At 36.4% G+C, this 24,295-nt stretch overlaps 1 protein-coding gene across 1 annotated transcript in view; it reads left to right on the top strand.

The window, feature by feature from the left end:
* GKAP1 (G kinase anchoring protein 1) overlaps positions 1-24,295 on the top strand; it is an 84,603-nt gene that overhangs the window by 6,285 nt on the left and 54,023 nt on the right. The window contains exons 2-5 of the mRNA XM_006939126.5: positions 7,083-7,335; positions 8,768-8,911; positions 18,828-18,905; positions 22,924-23,047. Of these exons, the coding sequence (XP_006939188.1) occupies positions 7,126-7,335; positions 8,768-8,911; positions 18,828-18,905; positions 22,924-23,047 (556 nt within the window). The 5' untranslated portion in view covers positions 7,083-7,125. The remainder of the gene's footprint in view (positions 1-7,082; positions 7,336-8,767; positions 8,912-18,827; positions 18,906-22,923; positions 23,048-24,295) is intronic.

Raw genomic sequence — 24,295 nt, 5'->3', positions numbered from 1 at the left:
AGTAGGGGGAGGGAGAAGAGCTCTATTTGAACCTGTTTATCCTAATATCTCTTAGCTGTGACTATAGATGGAGATGTAGAAGTTTAGGACACAAGACTGAAAGAATAGTGTTCTGAAGGAATAGTAACTGTAGCCATTCCCTGAACTAGTGTCTTTATTTTTATTTTTTATTTTTTTTAATGTTTGTTTATTTTTTGAGAGAATGAGAGAGAGAGACAGAGCATGAGCAGGGGAGGAGCAGAGAGAGAGTGAGACACAGAATCTGAAGCAGGCTCCAGGCTCTGAGCTGTCAGCACAGAGCCTGACGTGTGGCTCAAACCCACGAACTGTGAGATCATGACCTGAGCTGAAGTTGGATGCTTAACCGACTGAGCCACCCAGGTGCCCCTGAATTAGTGTCTTTAAAATGCCTGATATTTTCATGGTCTGCCTGTTTCTCCCCTTTTCTCTTCAAGGTTTACAAAAAAAAAAAAAGGTTTCAAATGAATCCCTGGATTGTATAACATGACTATCTTTTTGTAACTTCTGAAAAGTTTGTTAATGCAGGTAATGTTCTCCTACAAGTGTGTAGTCTTTGACAACTGCCGTCTGTCATTTGTCTTCTTCATCACTAACATGAAGACCAGGGGCATCTCAATGTCAATCTGACCTGTAGTTGGCCCTTTTTAAGTTTTGATACAGGGCAGGAAAAAAAATCAATATTGCAGTGATTACCTTATATTTACCCTTTTGAATTTAGGTGTAGATGACCATTTTCCCTTTTCAAAATGAATTTTTTTCTTATAGAAGAAATATGGTCATTATAGAATATTTAGGGAAATAGTGAAAACTGTAGAAAAGACAGTAAGCATATTGAGTAATCCCATGGATTTCCTTGTTTTTGGTATGTATGGAAATAATATTCATATTTACAAATTGGGGATTGTTTTTATATTTTTATTTCCTTCTTTCATTTAAAATTTACATTTCCTTTCTCCTCCACTTCTGAAGTACTAATTAGTGTACCCTTTGACATGGTGCATAGATTTCTTTCATGGCTATTGAGGTAGATGATGTGTTAGCTCTTACCTTTTTTTTTTTTTTTAAATGTTTATTTTTTTTATTTTTATTTTTAAAATTTTTTTTTCAACGTTTTTTATTTATTTTTGGGACAGAGAGAGACAGAGCATGAATGGGGGAGGGGCAGAGAGAGAGGGAGACACAGAATCAGAAGCAGGCTCCAGGCTCTGAGCCGTCAGCCCAGAGCCCGACGCGGGGCTCGAACTCACGGACCGCGAGATCGTGACCTGGCTGAAGTCGGATGCTTAACCGACTGCACCACCCAGGCGCCCCTAAATGTTTATTTTTGAGAGAGAGAGATATGGGGAGGGCAGAGAGAGAGAGAGACAGACAGACAGACACAGAATCCAAAGCAGGCTCCAGGCTCTGAGCTGTTTGCACAGAGCCCGTCGTGGGGCTTGAACTCATGAATTGAGATCATGACCTAAGCTGATGTCGGTTGGATGCTTAACCAACTGAGCCACCCAGTAGCCCAATTTTTTAAGTACAACGTGTAGCACAGATGATCCAGCCCTTCCAGTTGTTTCATTTCCCTACCCCCTATTCTGTTCTCCTGTTTTACATCCTTGCCTCTGACCAAACAAGGAAACATTATCCATGAACATTTCTCTTTCTAGCTATCCATTCTTAAGTTAAAAAAGTATTTTAACACATGGTTGCTGAAGTGTAGCATAGGTAGCTGCCTCCTCAGAAAAACATTTTTTGTCTTTTCACTGTTTTTCAGTTAACACTATTCTAATGCTTTCTTTTCACTTTGTCGTTCTTTTATTATTTCTTTACATTCATTCAGGAATTGTTTGTTGTTTGTCTGCTGTGTTTAAGACGTAGTCCTTACTGTGATTCTTGGGTTTCAGGTAGATGGGTGTTTCCCTTCTGCCATTTGTTAGGCATAATCTTCAGGTGTTTGACTGTCTTCAGTGGTTGACTGCTTGACCACTACTTCTCAGTGCCTAAATCCTTTTTCCTTTCATAAATTAAAGCCTTAGCTTTGAGAAGGGCTGGATGTTAAGTTTCATAACACTTTCTGCAATGGAGTCAGACAAGCTTAGCCAAATTTTTAAATAGCTTGTGCCAGTTCTGTGCCTTTTAGGACCTGGAGACATACTTTAGTTAAAAATCATAGTAAGAACACCAGTAGATGTTTGTATTTGAGTGCTTCTGCTGTACTGGCTACTGTTCTAAGCTCTTCACATATATTATTTAACCTTTACAACAACCCAGTGAGCTATGCACTCTTGTCCCTATTTCACAGAGGAAGCAGGTGGATTGCTCAGGAGCTCTAAGCAAGCAGCAAGTTGACCAGGTTTGACTAGGCCTTCTTGCTCCAGGTCAGCACTCATAAGGTAGCGCTTTCCTGCCCTCTGACTTTTGCAGTACAAACATAAAAGACCAGAGCATCTCATTGTCCCCAAACTGGGAGGAGATCTACAGCGTCTTTAAAGAGCTGGGTGGAAAAAGGTGTTACATTTTCTTTATAGTATTTGATTAGGATAAGTAAGACAAAATATAAAGTATTAGGAAAGATATTAAATGTTGTATTTATATAAAACTTCAGAATCTTTTCAGGGTTTCTAATGAGAAATTGTGCTTCCTTCTATGAACATAAATTTTTAAACAGGTTTATCCATGAAATAAGAATATACAAGTGGGTGTTATATGTAAGTGATGAATCACTAAATTCTACACTTGAAACCAATTTTACCATATATATTAACTAATTAGAATTTAAAAAAAAACCTGAAATCAGAAAAAATATACTATTCCTGACCCAGACTTTTAGATGATGTTTTCTTCAAATTGAGTTCTCATTGAAATTTTGTTTAGCTGAGTAGGTAATTAAAACAAAACAAAACATTTTTGTTGTATAACTGTTCAATAATTTGTAACAATTGAAAATATTTTTAGAGAATTTAAAAGCATTTCTCTGAAAATGTAATAAAGAATTTTTTTTGTGATAAAATGGAAGTAGTTCAATAAGACTTTGTAACTACAAGTGTTTAAAATGACAAAACTCTTTTTGTCATTTTAAATGACAAAAATGAAAAAGCAAATGCTTTTTCAGAAAGCATGTGCATTGTTTGAGCAGTCACCTTGCAGCTAGATTTATGCCATTAAAAAGGCATATCACCGGCAAGTGGGAGGAAGTACCTGCCACTTGTGAACATAGAGCTTTCAGGCCATTACTTGGAACCTTGCTCACTAGGAGATTCTGTGCTCTGCCCCTCCTCACAGCAGCCGCTGCTCCCTGTACTGCGCGGCTTGCATTTGGGGCACCTGGAACACAAACTCTTCCAACAGTTCCTTGGACCTGCCTACTCTGATGGGCACCGGTGCCTTCTACACTTGTCTGAGGAAGTAGATTTCCAGGGGCTCCTGCACTGCCCTCTTCACAGTTGACAAATAACTGCAGAGCAGCATGTGCAGGCGCTGTCCTCTAGGGAGCACCACACGAGGCTGCCTGCAGCTGATGGTGATGGGCCCAGCATCTCTGAATTCTCCAAGGTCTTCTTAGGTGCCCTAAGGACTGAGGGAAACAATATTTGAGGATATGTTGGTCAGAAAGCTCTGCCCTATGCCACAGAAAGAAAATTTCTGTGAGCTTTGTGGAGATGTTTTATTTTTTTTAAATATTTTCTAAGGTTATTAATTTTGAGAGAGAGAGAGAGAGAGAGCGAGCGTAAGAGGGCGAAGAGCAGAGAGCAAGGGAGAGAGAGAATCCTAAGCAGGTTCACACTGTAAGCACACAACCTGATGCAGGGCTCGAACCCACAACTGTGAGATCATGACCTGAGCCAAAATCGAGTCAGACGCTTAACCAACTGAGCCACCCAGGTGCCCCAAGATGTTTTAGATAGACAATTGTGAACATTTAGCTCATGTAGAACAATCTAAATGTGAAATTCATGGTTTTGATATTAGTCCTAGAATGGAAAATACATTTATTTGTGCAAGAAATCAGTCACGATAAGGCCAGATTATGCTGTAATAACAACCTGAAAATTTCAGCAGCCTAAAACAGCAAAGTTGCTTTCTTGCTTAAGCTACATATCCATTACAGGTTAATAAGGAGATTTTATTCATTGTAATTTCAGACTCCATCAGACTTGACTGATGGAGACTCCAGCTCAGCATATATTTCCACAATCACAGAAATAGGAACCACATTCTGGCTTTTAAAGCTTTTTAAAGCTTATATTTCACTGGCCAAAGTAAATGACATGGTCATGCCTCCCATTCAGTAGGAGAGTGGTATGTAATTCTCCTTCAGGGAGGGGCAGTAAGTATTTGTGAATGGCTGACACATGCAATTTATAGTCCCAGGAGTTAACATTAAATGTGGCAATAGTTGTTGAAAAACTGTACAGGATCTTTGTACCTCAAGTGCTCAAAGCAACTAAAACTTAGAGGATTTGGGGTGTCTGGGTGGCTCAGTCGGTTAAGCGTCTGACTTTGGCTCAGGTCATGATCTTACGGTTCCTGAGTTCATGCCCTCCATAGGGCTTTCTGCTGTCAGTGTGGAGTACACTTCAGATCCCTTGTCCCCCTCTCTCTCTCTGCCTCTCCCCAGCACCCGCACTCTCTTTCTCTCTCTCTCAAAAATAAACAAGCTTTTTTTAAAAAAAGGATTTTAACGTGGCATGTTAAAGTTGAAGCAGTATTAATGCTTTCCATAGTGTTTTTGAGTCTTGAACTTCTTTTTCATTTTGTAATATAGTATATTCTCCCATGTAGTAACTTAATTCTCATGCTTACAGCAAAGATTAAGTCTACTAATATGTCGTAATTGGGGCGCCTGGGTAGCTCAGTCGGTTAAGCATCCGACTTAGGCTCAGGTCATGATCTCGCAGTTTGAGTTTGAGCCCCACGTCAGGCTCTGTGCTGACAGCTCAGAGCCTGCAGCCTGCTTCAGATTCTTTGTCTCCCCTTCTCTCTGCCCCTCCCATGCTCATGCTCTTGCTCTGTCTCTCTCTTTCTCAATAACAAATAAACGTTAAAAAAATATAAAAATATGTCATAATTTATCAGTGTGATGCCATCTCTATATGTCATGGTATTCAATCTTAATTTGCATATTTTTGGGTATAGGAGCAATAAGTATTAACATGGTTTTATAATAAAAATACTCTGATTTAGTAGCTACTAGGTAGCATCTTCAAATATCAGCTCTTTTTTTTTTTTAATTTTTGTGCATTGTTTCACAAAAAAATTGAAAGCTTTCCAAATAATTTTCCGGATTCTTAGGTTAAGATGGAAGTTTGAATGCATGCTTCTCATTTTCGTTCCCTCATGAAAACATGTAAACTATAGTGTGTGGTTAGCTTTCAAAATGGACCTCAGTGATTCTCACTTCTAGTATTTGTACTTTTGCATAGTCCTCTACCATACTGAATAGGGGGGAACCTGTGGAAAAAATAGGATATTTTGGAAATGACAGTAGCTGGTTTGGATATGAGTACTGTGCCTCCAGATAGACATGTTAAAACTATAAAGACAAGCAAATGAATAACACGAAAATTAGGATAATTATCTCTGGACAGGGTGAGTTGGATGCTATTGGGGAGAGGCACAGGGTGAGTTAACATTCTGTTAATCTTAGTGCTGGGTAACTGGAATGTTCATTTATTCAAAAAAATTTTTTTACTGAGTTGTGTACTTGATACATTTCAAAATAAAAATGAATAAATTTCTTAATTTCACAATCTATTAAGAAAATGTGGTTCTTTTGGGGGCACCTGGGTCACTCAGTTGGTTGTGAACTTCAGCTCAGATCATGATCTCAAGGTTTGTGGGTTCGAGGGGTTGAGCCCTGCATCAGGCTCTGTGCTGACAGCTCAGAGCCTGGAGCCTGCTTTGGATTCTGTGTCTCCCTCTCTCTCTGCCCCTCCCCTGTGCTTGTGGTCTGTCTGTCTGTCTGTCTGTCTCTCTCTCAAAAATAATAAACATTAAAAAAAATAATTTTTTTTTTTTTAAATTGAAAGAGTACCAAGTCTTCTAGAGTCTTCTAGTAGTTACGGGGCTTCTTACTTTGAACTTGGAGAGCAAGGTTCAGCAAACCTAGGTTCATGTCGAGACTCTGCCAATAACTTGCAGATTGACCTTAGGCAAGTCACTTAACCAGTCTAAGTACCAGTTGCCTCCTCTGTAAAACTAAATGATTTGGGTTAGATATTACTGCAAGACCTTTAATATCCTAAGTGTATAGGTATACTCAAGGTATGCTGAAGCTAGTGAACCAGAAGATAATGTGGAAGGTGATTTGAAAAAGTTTCCTTTGGTTCTCTATTTTGTTGTTAGTTCTGTGACTTAGTAGCAGTCTCCAGAATCAATTTTAAGGTAGTATTTTGTGAATGATAGGAGTGTTTTTCCTTTTCTACTCCTTTTTTCCTGTCTTGGAAGTTGGAGATTAACATGTAGTTAGTTGGACTGAGGGTCTCTGCAATGTAAAAAATATTCCTACTTCATTGTAAACCATGTTGGTTTAACATGTTCTCTGTACATATGTATATATTACAGCAGTACACTTAAAAAAGAAAAAAAAATCATGAATTTTTGAAAACCATATATGGAAAAATGAATACATTTTATTGGTGGTAGTCTTGCAATAGTTGTGAAATCTCGTATCTTTTCTCTATTTTCTATTTTACAGTTGTATATTGCTTACTTAAATTAGAAAAGAATATTATTGCCAGTAGGCCTTATGGGTATGAATCCAAATATTACTAAATCCAAGGGCGCCTGGGTGGCTCAGTTGGTTGAGCCTCCAACTCAGTCTCAGCTCAGGTCTTGATCTCCGGGTCATGAGTTCAAGCCTGGTGCTGGGCTGTGCATTGAGCTCCACACTGGGTGTGAAGCCTACTTGAAAAAAAAACAAACAAACCCCCAAAAAACCCATTACTAAATCCAATGTTGGGAGAAGTGTGTGTGTGTGTGTGTGTGTGTGTGTGTGTGTGTGTGTTGTTCTAGAATCTAGAACAGATTTTACTGAGCATATTTACTCATCTGCCTCTTCTCCTTCCCTACAGGAATTATTCTTGACAAAAGTATTTTAAAATAGAAATCGTTACAATGGCCTCAGCAGTACTTAGTTCTGTTCCCACTACTGCTTCTCGTTTTGCCCTATTGCAAGTAGATAGTGGCAGTGGTTCTGATTCTGAGCCCGGAAAAGGCAAAGGTCGGAATACTGGAAAGTCTCAAGCAAGCAAATCAACTACAAATGAGAAAAAGAGAGAAAAAAGAAGAAAAAAGAAGGAACAACAACAGAGTGAAGCAAATGAGGTAACAATTAGAACTATTTGTGTCTGCTCTCCCAATAGACTGTGAGCAGAAGTCCAAACCAAGGGGTCAGCGAGAGCCAGGCTCTCTCTGAGACTCTGAGTAGAGCCCTTCCTAGGCTCTTCCTAGCTTCTGTGGCTGCATCATTCAGTCTTTGCCTCTGCTGTGACTTAGCGTCCTTTGTGTGTCTCTGTCTTCACCTCTTCTTGTGGGGACAATAGTCATATTGGTTTAGGGCCCATTCTCATTCAGTGAAACTGTATTGTAAGTTATCTTGATTACCTCTGCAAGATCTTAATTTCTAAATGAGGTCCCATTCACGGACACCTGAGGGTTTTAGGCCTACTACATATCTGTTGGGAGATTACAATTCAATCCATAACAACTTCTTAATAGTTTTATCTCTTGTTTCACTTGCTGCATCTCAGATCATGATGATGTGACTGTTACTTGAGACTGGTTTAGCCAGTCCAATTTTAGCTCATCATGTTATTTTGTGGACTAGGCCCTGTATTTTTAAGGACTAGCAAAGTAGTTGCTGGAGTTGTTTAAACTTTTAAATTTGTAAGCCATTAAACTTTAATCTTTTTAAAAAAATTTTTTTAATGTTTATTTTTGAGAGGGAGAGAGACAGAGCATGAGTGGCAGAGGGGCGGAGAGAGAGGGAGACACAGAATCTGAAGCAGGCTCCAAGCTCTGAGGTGTCCTCACAGAGCCCGACGTGGGGCTCGAACTCACAAACCGCAAGATCATGACCTGAGCCAAAGTTGGACACTTAACTGACTGAGCCACCCAGGCACCCCAACTTTAATCTTTTTGAATCCCACTCTTTTGCTTTTTTAAAAAATGAAGTATAGTTGACATACAGTGTCATGTATGTCACGTATGTATGTTTTAAGTACTTTGCATCTGTTGACACGGTTAATAACAACACAACAACCCTGTAATAATCAGTAATGATATAGTATCATTATCCCCATTTAAAAATTTTTTTCTTTTACTTGGGGGTAGTTGACACATACTGTTACATTAGTTTCAGGTGTACAGTATAGTGATTCAACAGGTTTATCCATTATGCTATGCTCACCACAAGCCATACAGTGCCATATTAGCTTCAGGTGTACAACATAGTGAAAAGTACACCTGTTATCCTGTTTTTCACTTCTATAAACTTCTTCCTTTAAGTAAAGCAGAATCATTAAAATCATGGTATAATAGAATACAGTCCATTTTCACTTATTGTTTCATTTAGAAACCCACCAATATTATCTAAATACCTGTGAAGTTATTATTTTATAAAGATTAAGAAAAGCACAAATAGTGACTCTGAGCATAATGAGTGGAATAGAAACATTATTGACTTCTTAACAAAAAATCATTAGTATTCTAGAATTAGTAGACTGAATTTAATGATTTTTGTTCATTTGTTTCATAGCTCAGGAATCTTGCTTTTAAGAAAATTCCCCAGAAATCCTCCCATGCCATTTGTAATGCTCACCATGAGCTTTCATTACCAAACCCAGTGCAGAAGGATTCACGAGAAGAGAATTGGCAAGAGTGGAGGCAAAGAGATGAACAGGTACAGCTAAGTAAATCAGATTGTTTTGCTTTGTATTTTGATGAATGTGTGCATTTTTATTTAATTATTTTTTAAGTTTATTTATTTATTTTGGTGGGGGAGGGGCAGAGAGAGAGGAAGAGAGAGAATCCCAAGCAGGCTCCGTGCTGACAGCCCAGAGCCTGAGGCAGGGCTCGAGCTCATGATTTGAGATCATGACCTGAGCCTAAATCAAGAGTTGGAGGCTTAGCTGACTGAGCCACCTAGGCACCCCAAATTTATGCATTTTTAAAATGGCAGTGTATCTGAATCCATGACAACACTATTCTGATGAGCATATTGTATTGGATTAATTCACACATCTTTTGCTTTTACTGAGAGGCTCTGTTTTTTATCTAGGAAAAAGTTGATGTATTTGTTATTTTATGTAATTCAAAGCAGTTATTTTGTGAGTTTTCAGTTTATATGCCTTTTTACAAGTGAGGGAGAGATACAGAAGGTAAAACAACAGGATTAAATTCTTTCATGTCAAGAGATGAGTATTTGTAGAGTCAGAGGTCTCTTGTTAATACTTAGTCACAGTTTTGCTTAAAAAAGAAAAACTTTGAAGGTAAACTTCCTCTTCAACTTTGATGTAACATAGTATATGACATTTGTTAGTTTAACTTATTTATATGATATTTTGTGCTTCTATTAAATAGATATCAGTAATAACCAAATCAGGTAATTTTTAAGACCAGTCAGTTTCTTTTTCTGTGTGATGTTCAGGAAAATAACATACTAAGCCTAGAATGTACTCTAGGAGATACTGGATGTATGAGAAATGAATAGTTACTTATTTGCTTACTTGTTAAACTGTCATTTAATCCATTGGGAAGAGGTATTGTTTTATCAGATATTTGGCTTAATAGAGTGCTATACCTATCATGCTTCAGTTACTAGTTTTAAAAGATTTAGAGTATACTAAACTGTGCTCTTAACACATCAGCTGTATTAGTTATCACATTTTCATTAGGATTGTGTAGTGCCTTAGGCTCATCATCACAAGCATCAGTTATTATACAAGAGCTGTTTGCAGATGCCATTTAAAAGATATTTCCAGGCAGTGGATACTAGATACATTGTCTTGTATTAAACCCTCTAGTTTTTATTTGATTATTTCTTTTTTTCCTTCTATGGCATTTATTATGACAAATTCTTACAAGTGTAAATGTAATGATCTACTTTGTTTAGACAGTAATAGAATTTACCAGTGTCTTCACCGGAGAGAATTTCTCCCAGTGGCCCTAAGAGCACTGGAAAATTAATGAAGGAAAACTACTCAAATTTGCACCAAAATCCATTTTGTGTAATGTGGGAACCTGAGCACAGATATTTGATTGCCCTTCTTCCTGCCCCTACTGATTGCTGCCAGAATGACCAGGTAATTATGAAAAGGAAATAGTTGACACGGCCCTGGCCCTATACAAGAATATCATCCCTGGCTCAGAAACTTTGAGGAACTTCTGCTGGATATGCTATTGATGGGCCACTTAGGAAAACCTGGTAGCATATTTGAAAGTCTCACTTGCAGAAAATAATCAAGGTCATGAGAAGTAGAGTAGATGCTAGGATAATTAACACCGATGAATGGCAAAGAGATAAAGGCAGACCTTGGAACAGATGGACAGTAAACCATTTGGAATCTATTTTACTGTGTGGAATAACAAATTTTAAAAGTAGGGACCAGGCAGTGACTAAACTAGGCAAAAAGCCTGTAGAATGGTGGGTGTTCTCCCTGACACAATAAATAGCACAGTGAGAAATTCCAGTATTGAGGGCTGAGCCAGACAAAAAGCTGACTATAGAAAGCTAGCCTGTTATGTGGCTACTTTTTTCAATCACAAAAGAGAAATTATGCTAAGACAAACTTTCCTACTCCTAAATCACCAAGGTGACTTTGGCTTCACAGAGCCTCAGCATAAAATCTGACAGCTGGCATTAAACAGCAACCAGGTGGATAGTAAACAAGCATCTACTCCGTCTACATATGAGCAAACGGTGGAACTTAGTTGATCTCATCACAGCTGAAGAAGTTTGTGCCATGTGAAAGGAAAAGAACATTGTACTTAGTCTCCAGAGTGAAAGCATACTTTGGAAAATATTTATTACAGGGAGCAAAAGTTGATTATAGACAGCACCTGTTCTTTTAATAAAAACCAAGGAGCTAGACCATTTTGTAAAAGTCAAGGGGATTAGTAATGATATATATAAGGTGAGGTGAAAAAGTGCCAAAGAAGTTGAAAAGAGGGGTGGGTGAAATAAAAAATTTGGGGGAAGTAAAATCATAGAATCTAAAATTTCATTAGAAAGACTAATGAACAGACTATACACTGAAGAAAATTGAGTCAATTGTATGAAGGAAAATTTGAGATAAATTTTGCCAATAAAATCAACCTAATAGATTGGAACACAGAACTGAAATCCAACAGAGGCAGAGTTAGGGTCCCTAAAACAAATAGAATAGAGGCAATCATTAATGTTGATAAAAATTTTCTTAAAGGACTTGAATCTGAGCTTGAAAGAACTTTTAAGCCTTTTTCAAAGGATTTTTTGGGAAAACTTTAAAAATTCTCTTAAAAGTATTTAATTTTAAGAATAAGAGACACAAAAATAATACTATAAATATATGCATGGGAGAAAACAGGTAAAAAATTAGACCAGCTACTTTAAATGGCAGAATTAAAATGTTAGGACCAAGAATTCTGTATCTAGCCAAGATGTCATATTTTTGAATGCTAAAGAAATATATTCCCAGACATGCAAGGGCTAAGGAGGCATACTGCCATTATTCTTTCTGCAAATTTTTCTGAGATACACTCTTTGCCAATTAAGACAAATCTAAATAAAGAGCACAATTGGAAAGTACCAGTGGCGAACATTGAAGCTAGTTCAATACATAATTAACTCTCAGTAGTGTTTGTAAATTGTTATTAATGAGAACATAATTCACATGAAGAATTTGTCTAAAATGGAACGGAACCCCTGTTTTTGAACACAAAAATTGGTAAGGAAGTAGGTTGGGGAAGCCAATAGGTATTTTAAGATTTTTCATATTGATGACAAGATACATAGTTCCAAGTGTGATTTTTTTTTTTTATTTAAAAGAACTATTTATACACAAGACTTTTCATTCTATAAGTTTTAAATCAGTTGAAGAAAAAGAATTAAACCTGGTCCATATAAGCAGAAGTTATAAAGTAAAGGAAGATGCAAGGAAGCCTTTGAAATAAGATATGAAAAAGGATAATAGACAAATAATTTGTTTTATAAATAAATATAAATAGTTGAATTTACCCATTAAAAGACCAACGGGGGCAAACTGCCTAGAACATATTTTGATCCTAATTCTTATCTTTTCCTTAACATTAAAAGTTGTGACACAGTGACCTGAAAGAATAGGTTCAGACTATTCAAGATATTATATATTTTGCTGAGGTATGTTATGGAAGTTGCTAGAAATTGTAGAGATAATCTTCAATGCAATATTAGTATCTTAAGAAATGTTTGCATCTCATTTTCCATTTCGTAGACTTGTATCCATCTCAGCATACTTCAGAGTTGGAAAGATAGTGTTATATTTCCTATTTTTTTGCAGAATGGTATACATCAGAAGGAGGTATATGCTTTGCACTTGAAATGCACAAGTTTTATGTGATATATGAAGTATGTGAATTATATCTTAGTAAAGCTGTTTTTAACAGATGAATAGGCCTGCTTTGATTTGGTCATATTTATAATTTTTACTACTTTTAATATTGAATTAAGATCAAGAGACATACTGTTCAGTAATACCTGTTGCCTGGGAATAAATCTGTGGAGCTCAGGTATAGTTATACCTCCTTTATTCATGATACATTGATATTACTGATTCCAGTGTACCTTTTTGTAACTCTACATCATGGGAATAAATCTGGGGAGTTCAGATATAGTTATACCTCCTTTATTCATGATACATTGATATTACTGATTCCAGTGTACCTTTTTGTAACTCTACATCATGGGAATAAATCTGTGGAGTTCAGGTATAGTTATACCTCCTTTATTCATGATACACTGATATTACTGATTCCAGTGTACCTTTTTGTAACTCTACATCATGGCTCAAAAATAATTAACTGAATAGAAAAATTTCTTCTCATGGTAAGTTTTTAGTGATAAACCAATCAAAATTTGTGTGTTTCTTCCTCTTACTGATTCAAACTGCACATCACTGGTTTTATCTGACTCCGAAGTGGATTATCTGCTAGCATGTGCACAATAGTAATTGTTCTTTCACATTGAATCCTCTACTCCATTTGATTAAAGGTGTTTTGCCAATAGCTTGTTCTATGTTTGTGAGTATACTATTTGTCATTAACCTGATGGCTGGTATAATAAGACCCTTGGCAATTGTTTGACTTGCATGTGTGTCTCTATATCTCTATAAGGAGTGCAAATTCAAATGAATCCTCTGTATTTTGGGGCTCTTTAGCAACAAAATTCATCACTTTTCTTCTGGAAAAAGCATTACTTGGTACTTGTTCTGGAAAAGACTCCTACAATAGTGCTTTGAAAGTGAAACAAAAACTGGTGTCTTCAGGCTACAGGTCTGACCATGTCTCATAGCAGGCAGCTAGGAACAAATAGGTTGACTCAACAAATCAAAATTTCAAATAGTCACTGTCTTAATTTTCTATTTATAATTTTCCTTTTCAGTTGCTTATATGGTATCGCTCTTGTCCTGACACAAACAGATATATATTCTGTATTCACTGTATTTGTGTCCTGTTCATTTAAAAATTCATGGTGTTTTTTATAAGTTGCAATGTTTATAGTTCTGTTTTCATTCCTACTTTTAATCCCTCAGTATATGATTAAACCAGTTTTGTTCCTTAGAGATACAAGAGAGCATATAACAAAAATGCAGACAAAAAATGTAAACAACACTCTAAGAATAAATAAATACTAAAAAAAAATTTTTTTTAAGGGGCACCTGGGTGGTTCAGTTGGTTAAATGTCCGACTTCAGCTCAGGTCATGATCTCATAGTTCATGAGTTCGAGCCCCACGTCAGGCTCTGTGCTGACAGCTCAGAGCTTGGAACCTGCTTCCGATTCTGTGTCTCCCTCTCTCTCTTTGCTCCTCCCCCTCTTGTACTCTGTTTTTCCTCTCTCTCAAAAGTAAAAAAACATTAAAAAAATGTAAACAACACTCAAAAGACATCAAGATACATCAACTAAAATGAACTGAACCTGATAATTAGTGTGTACACATAGATCCAATTTTTGTAGAACATTGACAACCTTTAAAATAATTATGTTCAGTAAGACTATTAGAAGATTTCTGGGAAGATAATTCTGCTTTCCAAATTAGTGAAAGATAGGTGGTCCACACTCAGAAGATCATGTAGTTAGAGGATGACAGGGCACTGCTGCTGTTGTGACTAAATAAACAGTTGGCTGCAAGTGTGAGAGGTCTTCAGAATGATGTTCTGTGTTGTGTTATAAAATCCTGTTCCCATGATGCCTGTGGGAAATGAGGAGTAACTCTTCATTTAGAATTGGTTTTGCTTGAATTTAAAATGGGTAAAATTGTTATGGTACTTAGGCTTACGGATCAATTTTTAAAAATCTAGTTCCAAAATGTTTACCATCCTTTCCGTTTTTCATTGGTTCTTCATACTCTTTAACTGATCATAAGCCCTTGAGCTATAGGTTTGTTTAAATAGAAAAAAAAATGTTTTACTACTAGATGAGGAGTAGGAGTCAATGAAGGAAGCCAAGAGGAAGGGGTTCTGAAGTACTCCATCTTGGGCACATGTAAGTATTTTCTTCAATCCTATAGGCATTGTAGTACCTACCTACCATTTCCTCTTTTTCTTCCTTTCCTCCTCTTCTCATAAATGAGGAATTCTCTATTTGCAAGCTTAATAGAAGATACTTTTTAAAAATCATGGTGATTTTTGTGTTTTCTTGCCTGGTATCTGTCTTTTAGGCCCAGACTTCTTTTCCCCTGTTCTGCCTGTACGTGTTCTGATGAATTAGGTTGACAACTGTATTTATAGTAGTCTTATGATTAATTAATGCTGTAAGATATGTTTAGAGAATTTAGAATCATGTTTTCTTTCTCTTTCTTGAAGTTTTAGTCTTAGGCTACCGTTCTCCCTGTTATCTAGGATCAAAAAACTTATCTTTAATTCATTCTTCTTTCATACTTCATGTTCAGTTAGTCTTCTAAAACTTGGCTATTCTTTTCTAAGATATAGCCTTTATTTTCTGTACTTTTATGTTCTGGTTCTATATGCTGAGATTACAGAGGGTTAGCCAAACACATTGATTCTAAGCCTTTATTTTTATAAGGGTTCAGTTTATTTCTTTAAAATTACTTTTATCAGCATTTCTCCTTCAGCTGCCCTTAGTCTGTAATTTTTAGGGAGTGTCTGGAATCTAATTCTACCCTACCTAAGCAACCTCATTTTCCACTATACTCCAACATAGAGAAGGGGAATTCTAATTCACTGTTTGTAACTCTTGTGGCAGGCAGGCACTGTGCTAGGTACTTTACATGTATTAATAGCTTTAAATCTTGAAAACTACTCTGTAAGGTTGATATTTCTATTTCCTTTTTTATATGTGAAGAAACTGAAATTTACAGAACTTCTGTAATTTGCCCAAGGTCACAGCTAGCATACATGGAATTGGAATTTAAATTTTTTTTTTCAACGTTTTTTATTTTATTTTTGGGACAGAGAGAGACAGAGCATGAACGGGGGAGGGGCAGAGAGAGAGGGAGACACAGAATCGGAAACAGGCTCCAGGCTCCGAGCCATCAGCCCAGAGCCTGACGCGGGGCTCGAACTCACGGACCGCGAGATCGTGACCTGGCTGAAGTCGGACGCTTAACCGACTGCGCCACCCAGGCGCCCCCATGGAATTGGAATTTAAATTATCCACCTGTGTGATCTCCCCAAGCCTGGATTTTGTCCACATCTTTCTTGTATTGAATTCACACTTTATCAGGTATCCCCTTTCTTTATCAGTGTCACCCATAATACATTATTTTTAATATCATATCTTTGTTCACTTGGCTCTTTCCTCCTGCACTTCTTCTATTCCCTTTTCTACCTGTCCAAATTATATCTGTCATTTAAGGACAGACTTAAATCAATGTCTTTTCTGTATGCCTCTCTAAATTTTATTTGTTGTATATGTTTTTTTCCCACCACTTTTGCAGCACTTTTAACATCTTATTCTATTTTCTGCACTTCATATGTGTTAGTCCCCAACTGGAGTGGAAATTCTTTAAGGGCAAAACCCATACATATGCTGTTTCTTTAAAGCCCTACAGGCAAAGCACATAGAAGGTTCCCTGTTACCTTTTTTTTTTTTTTTAAGTTTATTTATTTTGAGAGAGACAGAGACAGCATAAGTGGGAGAGGAGCAGAGAAAGAAACAGAAAGGGAGAATGCCAGCACAGAGCCCGATATGGGGCTCGAGCCTATGAAACTGAGATAGCGACCTGAGCCGAAATTAAGAGTTGGACACTTAACCAACTGAGCCACCCAGACGCCCCAGGTTCTCTGTTATCCTGTTGGATCATACAGATATTTTTGGAAGATTTGTTCTAGTTCTTAGAAACTTAAATTGAAACTTAAATCATTTTTGCCTACTTATGTTTCCTTGTATACTAGTTGATGTTAAAAATTAAAAGTTCTAAACTGCTATTTAGAATCAAATGCTGAAGAGAACCATAGTTTTCACTTTAAAAGTTCTATCTCATTTAGTTTTTATCATACTATTGGAATCAGCTACTTTAATATTCAAGTGCTACTAGTTAATGGAGAAAAGAATAATGACATCTTGCAAGACTCCCAACTCTCTAACCTCTTCTGCCTGCCTGCTAACTTATTTTTAGAATATCGGTCAGAATATGTAATATATTGGAAATAATATTAAATGCAATTTTTATAAATGTTAAATGTCATTAATGTGGATTAAAAGTTTAGTGGTAAATTGAAACAACTTTGTTCAGAATAAACTCAAGTCGTTTTGTTACTTTTTCCGTGTTGGGATGACTTCTTGGCTTTACATACAGAGAAATATTTGTACTCAGTGGCTATGAGTTTAGGTGGAGAAATTGATATAAACTTGTGTAACACATGAATCCAATTCTTTTTTACCTTATAACTGTATATTGTTTTTGAATGTCCCTTTGTATGGTAAATTACTTAAAAGGTTAGTTTATTTTTCTTGATTATTACTAATTTGGGTTGAATTAATCCTTCAGTTTGTTTTAGTTGTTTTATAGAACTATGTACAATTTACTCTGGGCTTATGGTATTTTCTAGTGCTATAATCCCTTATTTACCATTTTAATTCTAACTGCATTTTTCTCTGAATTAGATTAATTTTTTTCTGTGATAAACCTACTCTTTCCGCCCCCCCCCCTTTTTGTTGTCTTAGTATAGGTTTAGATGAGATGCTTTCAGAGGTATGATTTGGTTAGGAATAAAAGCTTTAGTTCATTGTGTCCAGTGTTACTATTTTTCCAATTTTTAAGTTATCGCTTGGAAATATATCACTCCTTTTTGGAGTTGGTTTCTGTTTTGGTTTAGATTTTTGTTGTTGTTATCAAGCAGTAGAAATAATTCTGATTAACTTGGCAGAGATCATTTGTTGAAAGGTTTCACAGATCTGAATTAAGAACCAAACAAGTAGGCCTTGGGGAAGATGGAAACTAAGAATTCTGGAGCACTTAGAGGAGTGACCTAGTACAACTAGTACATGCTCATTTGTAGAGGGCTGTCACATGACTGGACCCCGCTTGCTTTGTGTTTGTTCTCAAAATTTAATTGCTAGGAGATCAAAAGAAGAGTTGGATCCCTTGCCCCCACGCTGTCGTTGATGATGGTAGCTTGGATTTTGTGTGGGTTTGTTGGTGGGTGGTATATAGGATTATATAACCGGCTGTCCTACTAGAATCATAGGACTTTGGGATGAAATACAGTTATTCACAGGAGTAAAGGAATGGTTTATGAACAGACAGAAACAAGAAATATCCACTAAATGTGTGCTTTTACTATCTAGTCCATATAGGTCAACACATACATGTACACAAGTCCAGGAAGTTTATGTTGTGACTCTCCTGTGTACAGCTGCAGATATAACCTTATCTCCGTGGTGGAAACCCGAAGTCCCACCCAACTACTGTAGCAATTCTGTTTGGCAATTAAGAAAAGTAATTCTTGGAGAGTAGTTTGATTAGAGGGTAATGGAAGCTGTATTATAAGAAGTTAAGATGAGACTGACTGGTGGGAAAGAGGAACCAAAAGATATAGATCAAAAATTAAAGAATCATTTTTTATAGTATTAGATTACCTTAAAAGGTAGGGCAACCAAATAAAAGGATATGAGTAAAAAGATGCACTATGAATAATTATGCTATAACATCAGGGATATACCAGGACATTTGGTCACCTTTTAAAGTTTTTTGGTCACCTGTTTAAAGTTTCTGTACCCATGGATTAATCTGTATTAAGGGAATGGTATGTTTTATAATGCTGATTGTGTTATTTTTTAGTATTTCTGAGTAGTAATCCCTATTAAAATTTTCTGTGTCTTAAACTGGATACCATCATCGACATCTAATATATTGTCAATTTCTTTGTAAGTTTTTTTTGCTAAAGGGAAAAATTGATATATAAAACATAATTGACAGTGAATAGGGAAGTAGAAATATCAAAATTGGAAGTTTTGCTTTGGTATCTTCTGTAAAATACAGGGTTCCCTACTTTGGCATGGAGAGATAACTTTGGAGAACCCAGGTTATTTTTTGATGCATTTGTTTTCCTTTCTGTATATATAGTCATAGTTCTTTTGCTTGTGTGGCATAATTGTGAAACTTTCTTTTTGTTTTAGCTGACATCTGAAATGTTTGAAGCAGATCTTGAGAAGGCATTATTGCTAAGTAAATTAGAATATGAAGAGCACAAAAAGGTATTTACACATTTATTGATTTAGATATTTCAGAAGTTTAATTGTTCAAAGGTTTGGACCAATCCTTCCTGAATTTTATATAAAAGTTTTCCATTTAAAGCTTGTCCTAAAAATTCATCATCATAACAGTATTATTATGAAATTTTTATAAGATTACTCCTCAAGTTTTGAGAGGCAACAAAAACATGAAGACTGAACTTTGGTGATTTGGAATGTTTCCTTAAGAAATTCTTGCACCTTAAGAAATTCTTCCTTAAAAAAAGGTTCCCACTCCTTTTTTTTTTAAGTTTATTTATTTATTTTGAGAGAGAGTATGAGCCAGGGCAAGAGTGGGTGACACTGGGATGGCAGTGCAGAGAGAGACAGAATCCTAAGCAGGCTCGGCGCTGTCAGTGCACAGCCTGACGCTGGGCTCAGTCCCACAAACTATGAGATCAAGACCTAAGCTGAGGGGCGCCTGGGTGGCTCAGTCAGTTGAGCATCCGACTTCGGCTCAGGTCATGATCTCGCAATGTGTGGGTTCGAGCTCCGCGTTGGGCTCTGTGCTGACAGCTCAGAGCCTGGAGCCTGCGTTGGATTCTGTGTCTCCCTCTCTCTCTGCCCCTCCCCTGCTCATGCTCTCTCTCTCTCTCTCTCTCTCTCTCAAAAATAAATAAAAACATTAAAAAAAAAATTAAAAAAAAAAAAAGACCTAAGCTGAAATCAAGAGTTGCACGCTTAAACTGTGTAACTAAATTGTGGTATTGGCTTATGTGCTGAAAAGCATTGTATAGCTTGTAACTATAGGAACATTTAAGTTAAAGTAGTGTTGCCTTCTAGTGTCTGTATTTAAGTTGAACATTTATTATTTTCATATAATTTGACATTTTAGTCTTTTATATGTATTGGGAATTTTTTTGGTCCATAAAATGTATTCAGTTTGTGATTATAGTTGATCATTAATGACCCTGATCATGCTTATGGGCCTTTAGACTATGTCATTGTACACCAGCTCCTTCAGTTAAGATGAAGGGAGGAGAGGAATTAAAATTCACAGCAGATGATTTTGCTTTTTATTTATAGCGCAAGGGAAAAGGATGAAAGTTGCCAGTAAAGTGGACTTTGTGCATTGTGTATGTTAGTTTCATTTTCCATGTCCCTATTCCTGTTACCCTAATTAATAAAGACTAACTATAATCTTTATTATTAGTTGTCCATTTAAGCACAAAGCTGGCAACTAGAAAAATGGATACAGCTAGCTTTACTACGATTTAATAATTTATTTATTTATTTATTTATTTTTTATAATTTTTTTTTGTTTATTTATTTTTGAGACAGAGACAGAGCATGAACGGGGGAGGGGCAGAGAGAGAGGGAGACACAGAATTGGAAGCAGGCTCCAGGCTCTGAGCCATCAGCCCAGAGCCTGATGCAGGGCTCGAACTCACGGACCATGAGATCGTGACCTGAGCTGAAGTTGGACGCTTAACCGACTGAGCCACCCAGGCGCCCCTACTATTTAATAATTTAAATGGACTTTCAGTTATACTGGAAAAGTGTAAAAAAAAAAGTTCTCCTGACTTGCTTAATCAGAGATAAAATTTATCAAATAGAATATTATCATACAATAATGATTTATTGTTGTGAGATACATGTCTAGATTCTAAAGCTAAAAGAATTAGCTATATCTTTAGAGGAGTAGAGTAGATGGTGTTGATAAAATATCTTGATCCCTGGGGCGCCTGGGTGGCGCAGTCGGTTAAGCGTCCGACTTCAGCCAGGTCACGATCTCGCGGTCCGGGAGTTCGAGCCCCGCGTCAGGCTCTGGGCTGATGGCTCAGAGCCTGGAGCCTGTTTCCGATTCTGTGTCTCCCTCTCTCTCTGCCCCTCCCCCGTTCATTCTCTGTCTCTCTCTGTCCCAAAAATAAATAAATGTTGAAAAAAAAATTAAAAAAAAAAAAAAAATATCTTGATCCCTGCCGGTTTTCTTAGCACAATCATAGGCCTATTACCCAAAAGCACTGGTTCTGTCAGACCATAATGACTCTCAGAGAAGGGAGGAACTCCTTTTGTATGCAGTAGCTAGTTTGATGTGATTACATTAACGTAGTCATTGAGTTTTAAGTCAATATCCAAAAAAAAATTACTGTAATTATTTTAGCCTAACTATCTTTATATTAACTAAAGTTTGGGATGGCATTTTATATTCTGTTCTATTACTCATTCACCAATATTTTTTTGAGTAACCAAAATGTGCTAGGCACATAATACAAAGATAAAGATATGGTCCCAGCCCTTGAATTTAGTAGAGGGAGATGTACACGTAATTACTGTGTATAGTATTGACAGATGAATGTTTTCAGTGCAGTGGTAATTCAGAAAGATGGAAGAATTTTCTTTGCCTTTGATGGGGATGAGTTTTAGAAAAGGATTTTTTTTTATGTTTATTTATGAGAGAGAGTGTGTGTGCACACGCCCATGCCTGCATGCAGGGGTGGGGCAGAGAGAGAGGGGGACAGAGTATCTGAAGTGGGCTCTGTGCTGACAGCAGAGGCAGCCCAGTCTTTGAACTCATGAACTGTGAGATCATGACCTGAGCTGAAATCAGAAACTTAACTGACTGAGCCACCCAGGCACCCCTAGAACAGGATTTTTAAAGAGGAGTCTTACAAGTCGTATAAAAGGTCACAGTGTAGGCAAGAGAAAGTAGGCATTGTCAGAGAAGGGGTGGCAAGAATACAGGATATGTGTGTATGAAAGGGTATAGCGTAGTTGATTCGGAGTTGCTAGAGACACTTTCTGAAGGATAGGATCTAAAGAATCTTGAGCACCAGGTTAAGGAGATTTGGCTTTATAAATCTGTTGTCAGAGAGCTATTGAATATTTTTAATTGTTAGATTTATTTCAGGTTTTCATTTTAGAAACTCATGCTGTAGCAGTGTAGAAGATAGATGGAGGGGCTAAAATTAGAGGGTGTTGCAATGTCCAGCAGAAGATAGAGAAATGGCAGAAGGTCTGAAGAGAACAGATGTAAGAGATCTTTAGGAGATAAACTCAACAAGACCTCATGACTAATTTGTATATAGTGTGTAGGAAGAACAGATAGAAGTGACTCAGGTTTCTAGTCTACAGAGTTGTGTGATGATGGTAGCATTAAACAGGTGCTTTAACAAGAGGATCCAGTAGGGAAGGCAGGGTGAACATATTTAGCTTGGAGATGTTTACTGAACATTCCAATTGAGTTGTCTGTACATACCAAAATCATGAGTGTATCATTAGAGCTTTAAATTTTGAGAAACAAGGGTCATAAAGCAAAAGAATAGCTTAAGAGTGAAATAATAATGAGAAGAGTTTGGAGAAAAGAAGCCAGTGATGGAGACTGAAGAGTAGTTAGAAGTGTATTGAGGAAACTAAGAGGTGTTTGAAAAAATAATGTCTTTGGATTTGGCATTGAGAGGGAGGTTGACCTTAATTTTAGTGGCAGAGAACAGAGGAAGCCAGATTTGATGGGGAGGTGAGAAAGGAAGTTGACTATAGATGATTGTCTTAAGTTTGGTCCTGAAATAAAGAAGAAGAGGTGGCAACTAGGAGAGGTTATAAACCAAGGTATAGCTTTTTGTTTTTATTTTAATGTTTAAGAGGCAAGAGATTGAGTTGAAAAATAAAAAAAAAACAGCTATCTTTTTATACAATTTGGCTAGTTTATTTATTTTGAGAGAGAGAGATAGCATGAGCAGGGAAGGTGCAGAGAGAGAGGGAGAGAGAGAATCCCAAGCAGGTTCAGCATTGTCAGCACAGAGCCCTATGCGGGGCTCAAACTCTTGAACCTTGAGATCATGACCTGAGCCGAAATCAAGTCAGATGCTTAACCGACTGAGCCACCCAGCTGCCCCTAATGTGTTGACTTTTTAATTTGCTATTTATCTTTAAAAAATAAAACTTTAAGAAACATATTACCTAATGATATGTTGATTTTTTTTTTTTTTTTTTTTTTTTTTACTAGTGTTAACCAAGCTTAATTGTTGGTAATTCTTTTTAGGAGTATGAAAATGCTGAAAGTGCTTCAACTCAATCAAAGGTTATGAATAAAAAAGATAAAAGAAAGAATCATCAGGGAAAAGACAGGCCTCTTACAGTATCACTAAAAGATTTTCAATCTGAAGGTAATATATGTATGAAATCTATTATGCTAGAGAAACTATTTTAAGTCTTTTTATATGTAAGATGTAAGTTCCTTGCTAATTTTTAAAGTAAGTAAGAATTGTTTTTTTAATGTGTTACTGAGATTGTGAAAAATGGAGCCCTGTTTGGAAATAAACTATTGGGGGGAAGGGGGTGTGTAACTTAAAAGCAGTCATTAAATCCCCATAAAGCTTCAGTATGGATTTATCTTTTTGTATTTGAATTTGTCCATTTTCTAAAACTCACTGAAAATAAAAATTGTACTTGTAGTCTTTGAGTCATCTTGAAACGTTGTTGTCCTTATACATAAAGTGATTGGACTTACAGTACACCTGGAATAGTATCTTCAGATTTCATCCACTATTGGTCAACCTCTTCAAATTATCTAGAACTACACCTTAGAAAGTTAAAATACAAATTTTTAGGAGACTTATTACCAGAAAACTTTATAATATTTATATTTTTTTATTGAACAGAAAGATAAATTAAAGGCAGATCATAAAACACATTACTTTTGATGTGAGAAATGGTGAAAACCTTAAGTCTGTGCTGTAAAATATGGTAGCTACTACTCATATGTGGTTATTTAAATATAAATTAAAATGAACTAAAATAAAAAATTCCTTAGTTGTGTCAGCCACATTTCAGGTGCTCAGTAGCTACGTGTAACTAGTGGCTTCTACATTAGAACAGGTATGGAACATTACTATCCTTACAGAAAATTTTATTGGACGGTGCTGTGCTTATGTCAGAATAGTTGCTGACAAAATGAACTGCGTTTGTTCATTGACACAGTGATCTATTTGATTCATATGAATTTAGCTCTTAATACATTGGGCATTTGTTCTGTTAGGATTAATAACATGATAGCAATAATCTAAAAAAAAAATACAGTGAAATACTTTACAATTTTCAGAAACAAGCCTATCTGTGAAATTTGGAATACATTTAGAGCATTGTTTTGCTTTGGTGTAAGGATCAAGACAGTTTTTCCTATAGTCTGCCTCTCTTATTAAGTGGTTTTTTTTTGTTTGTTTGTTTAGGAGTTAAAAGAAGAGATGTATGTTAAGTTTCTTATTTGAGGTTAAAAGAAACAGGTGTATGTTAGAGTTCAGTTTTGGTAAGAAAGATTTTATATAAGATGTATTATTAAAAACTAGTCAGAAACATGAAAAGAAAGCTTTTTAAAACTTTATTTTTCATATGTTTGAGTGTAAGTACTATGTAAA

Source organism: Felis catus, chromosome D4 (genome assembly GCF_018350175.1).
Source record: "Felis catus isolate Fca126 chromosome D4, F.catus_Fca126_mat1.0, whole genome shotgun sequence".
In the NCBI taxonomy this organism is placed as follows: domain Eukaryota; kingdom Metazoa; phylum Chordata; class Mammalia; order Carnivora; family Felidae; genus Felis; species Felis catus.
Note: the sequence above shows the minus strand (reverse complement) of the source record. Positions and strands in the feature narration are given on the sequence as shown.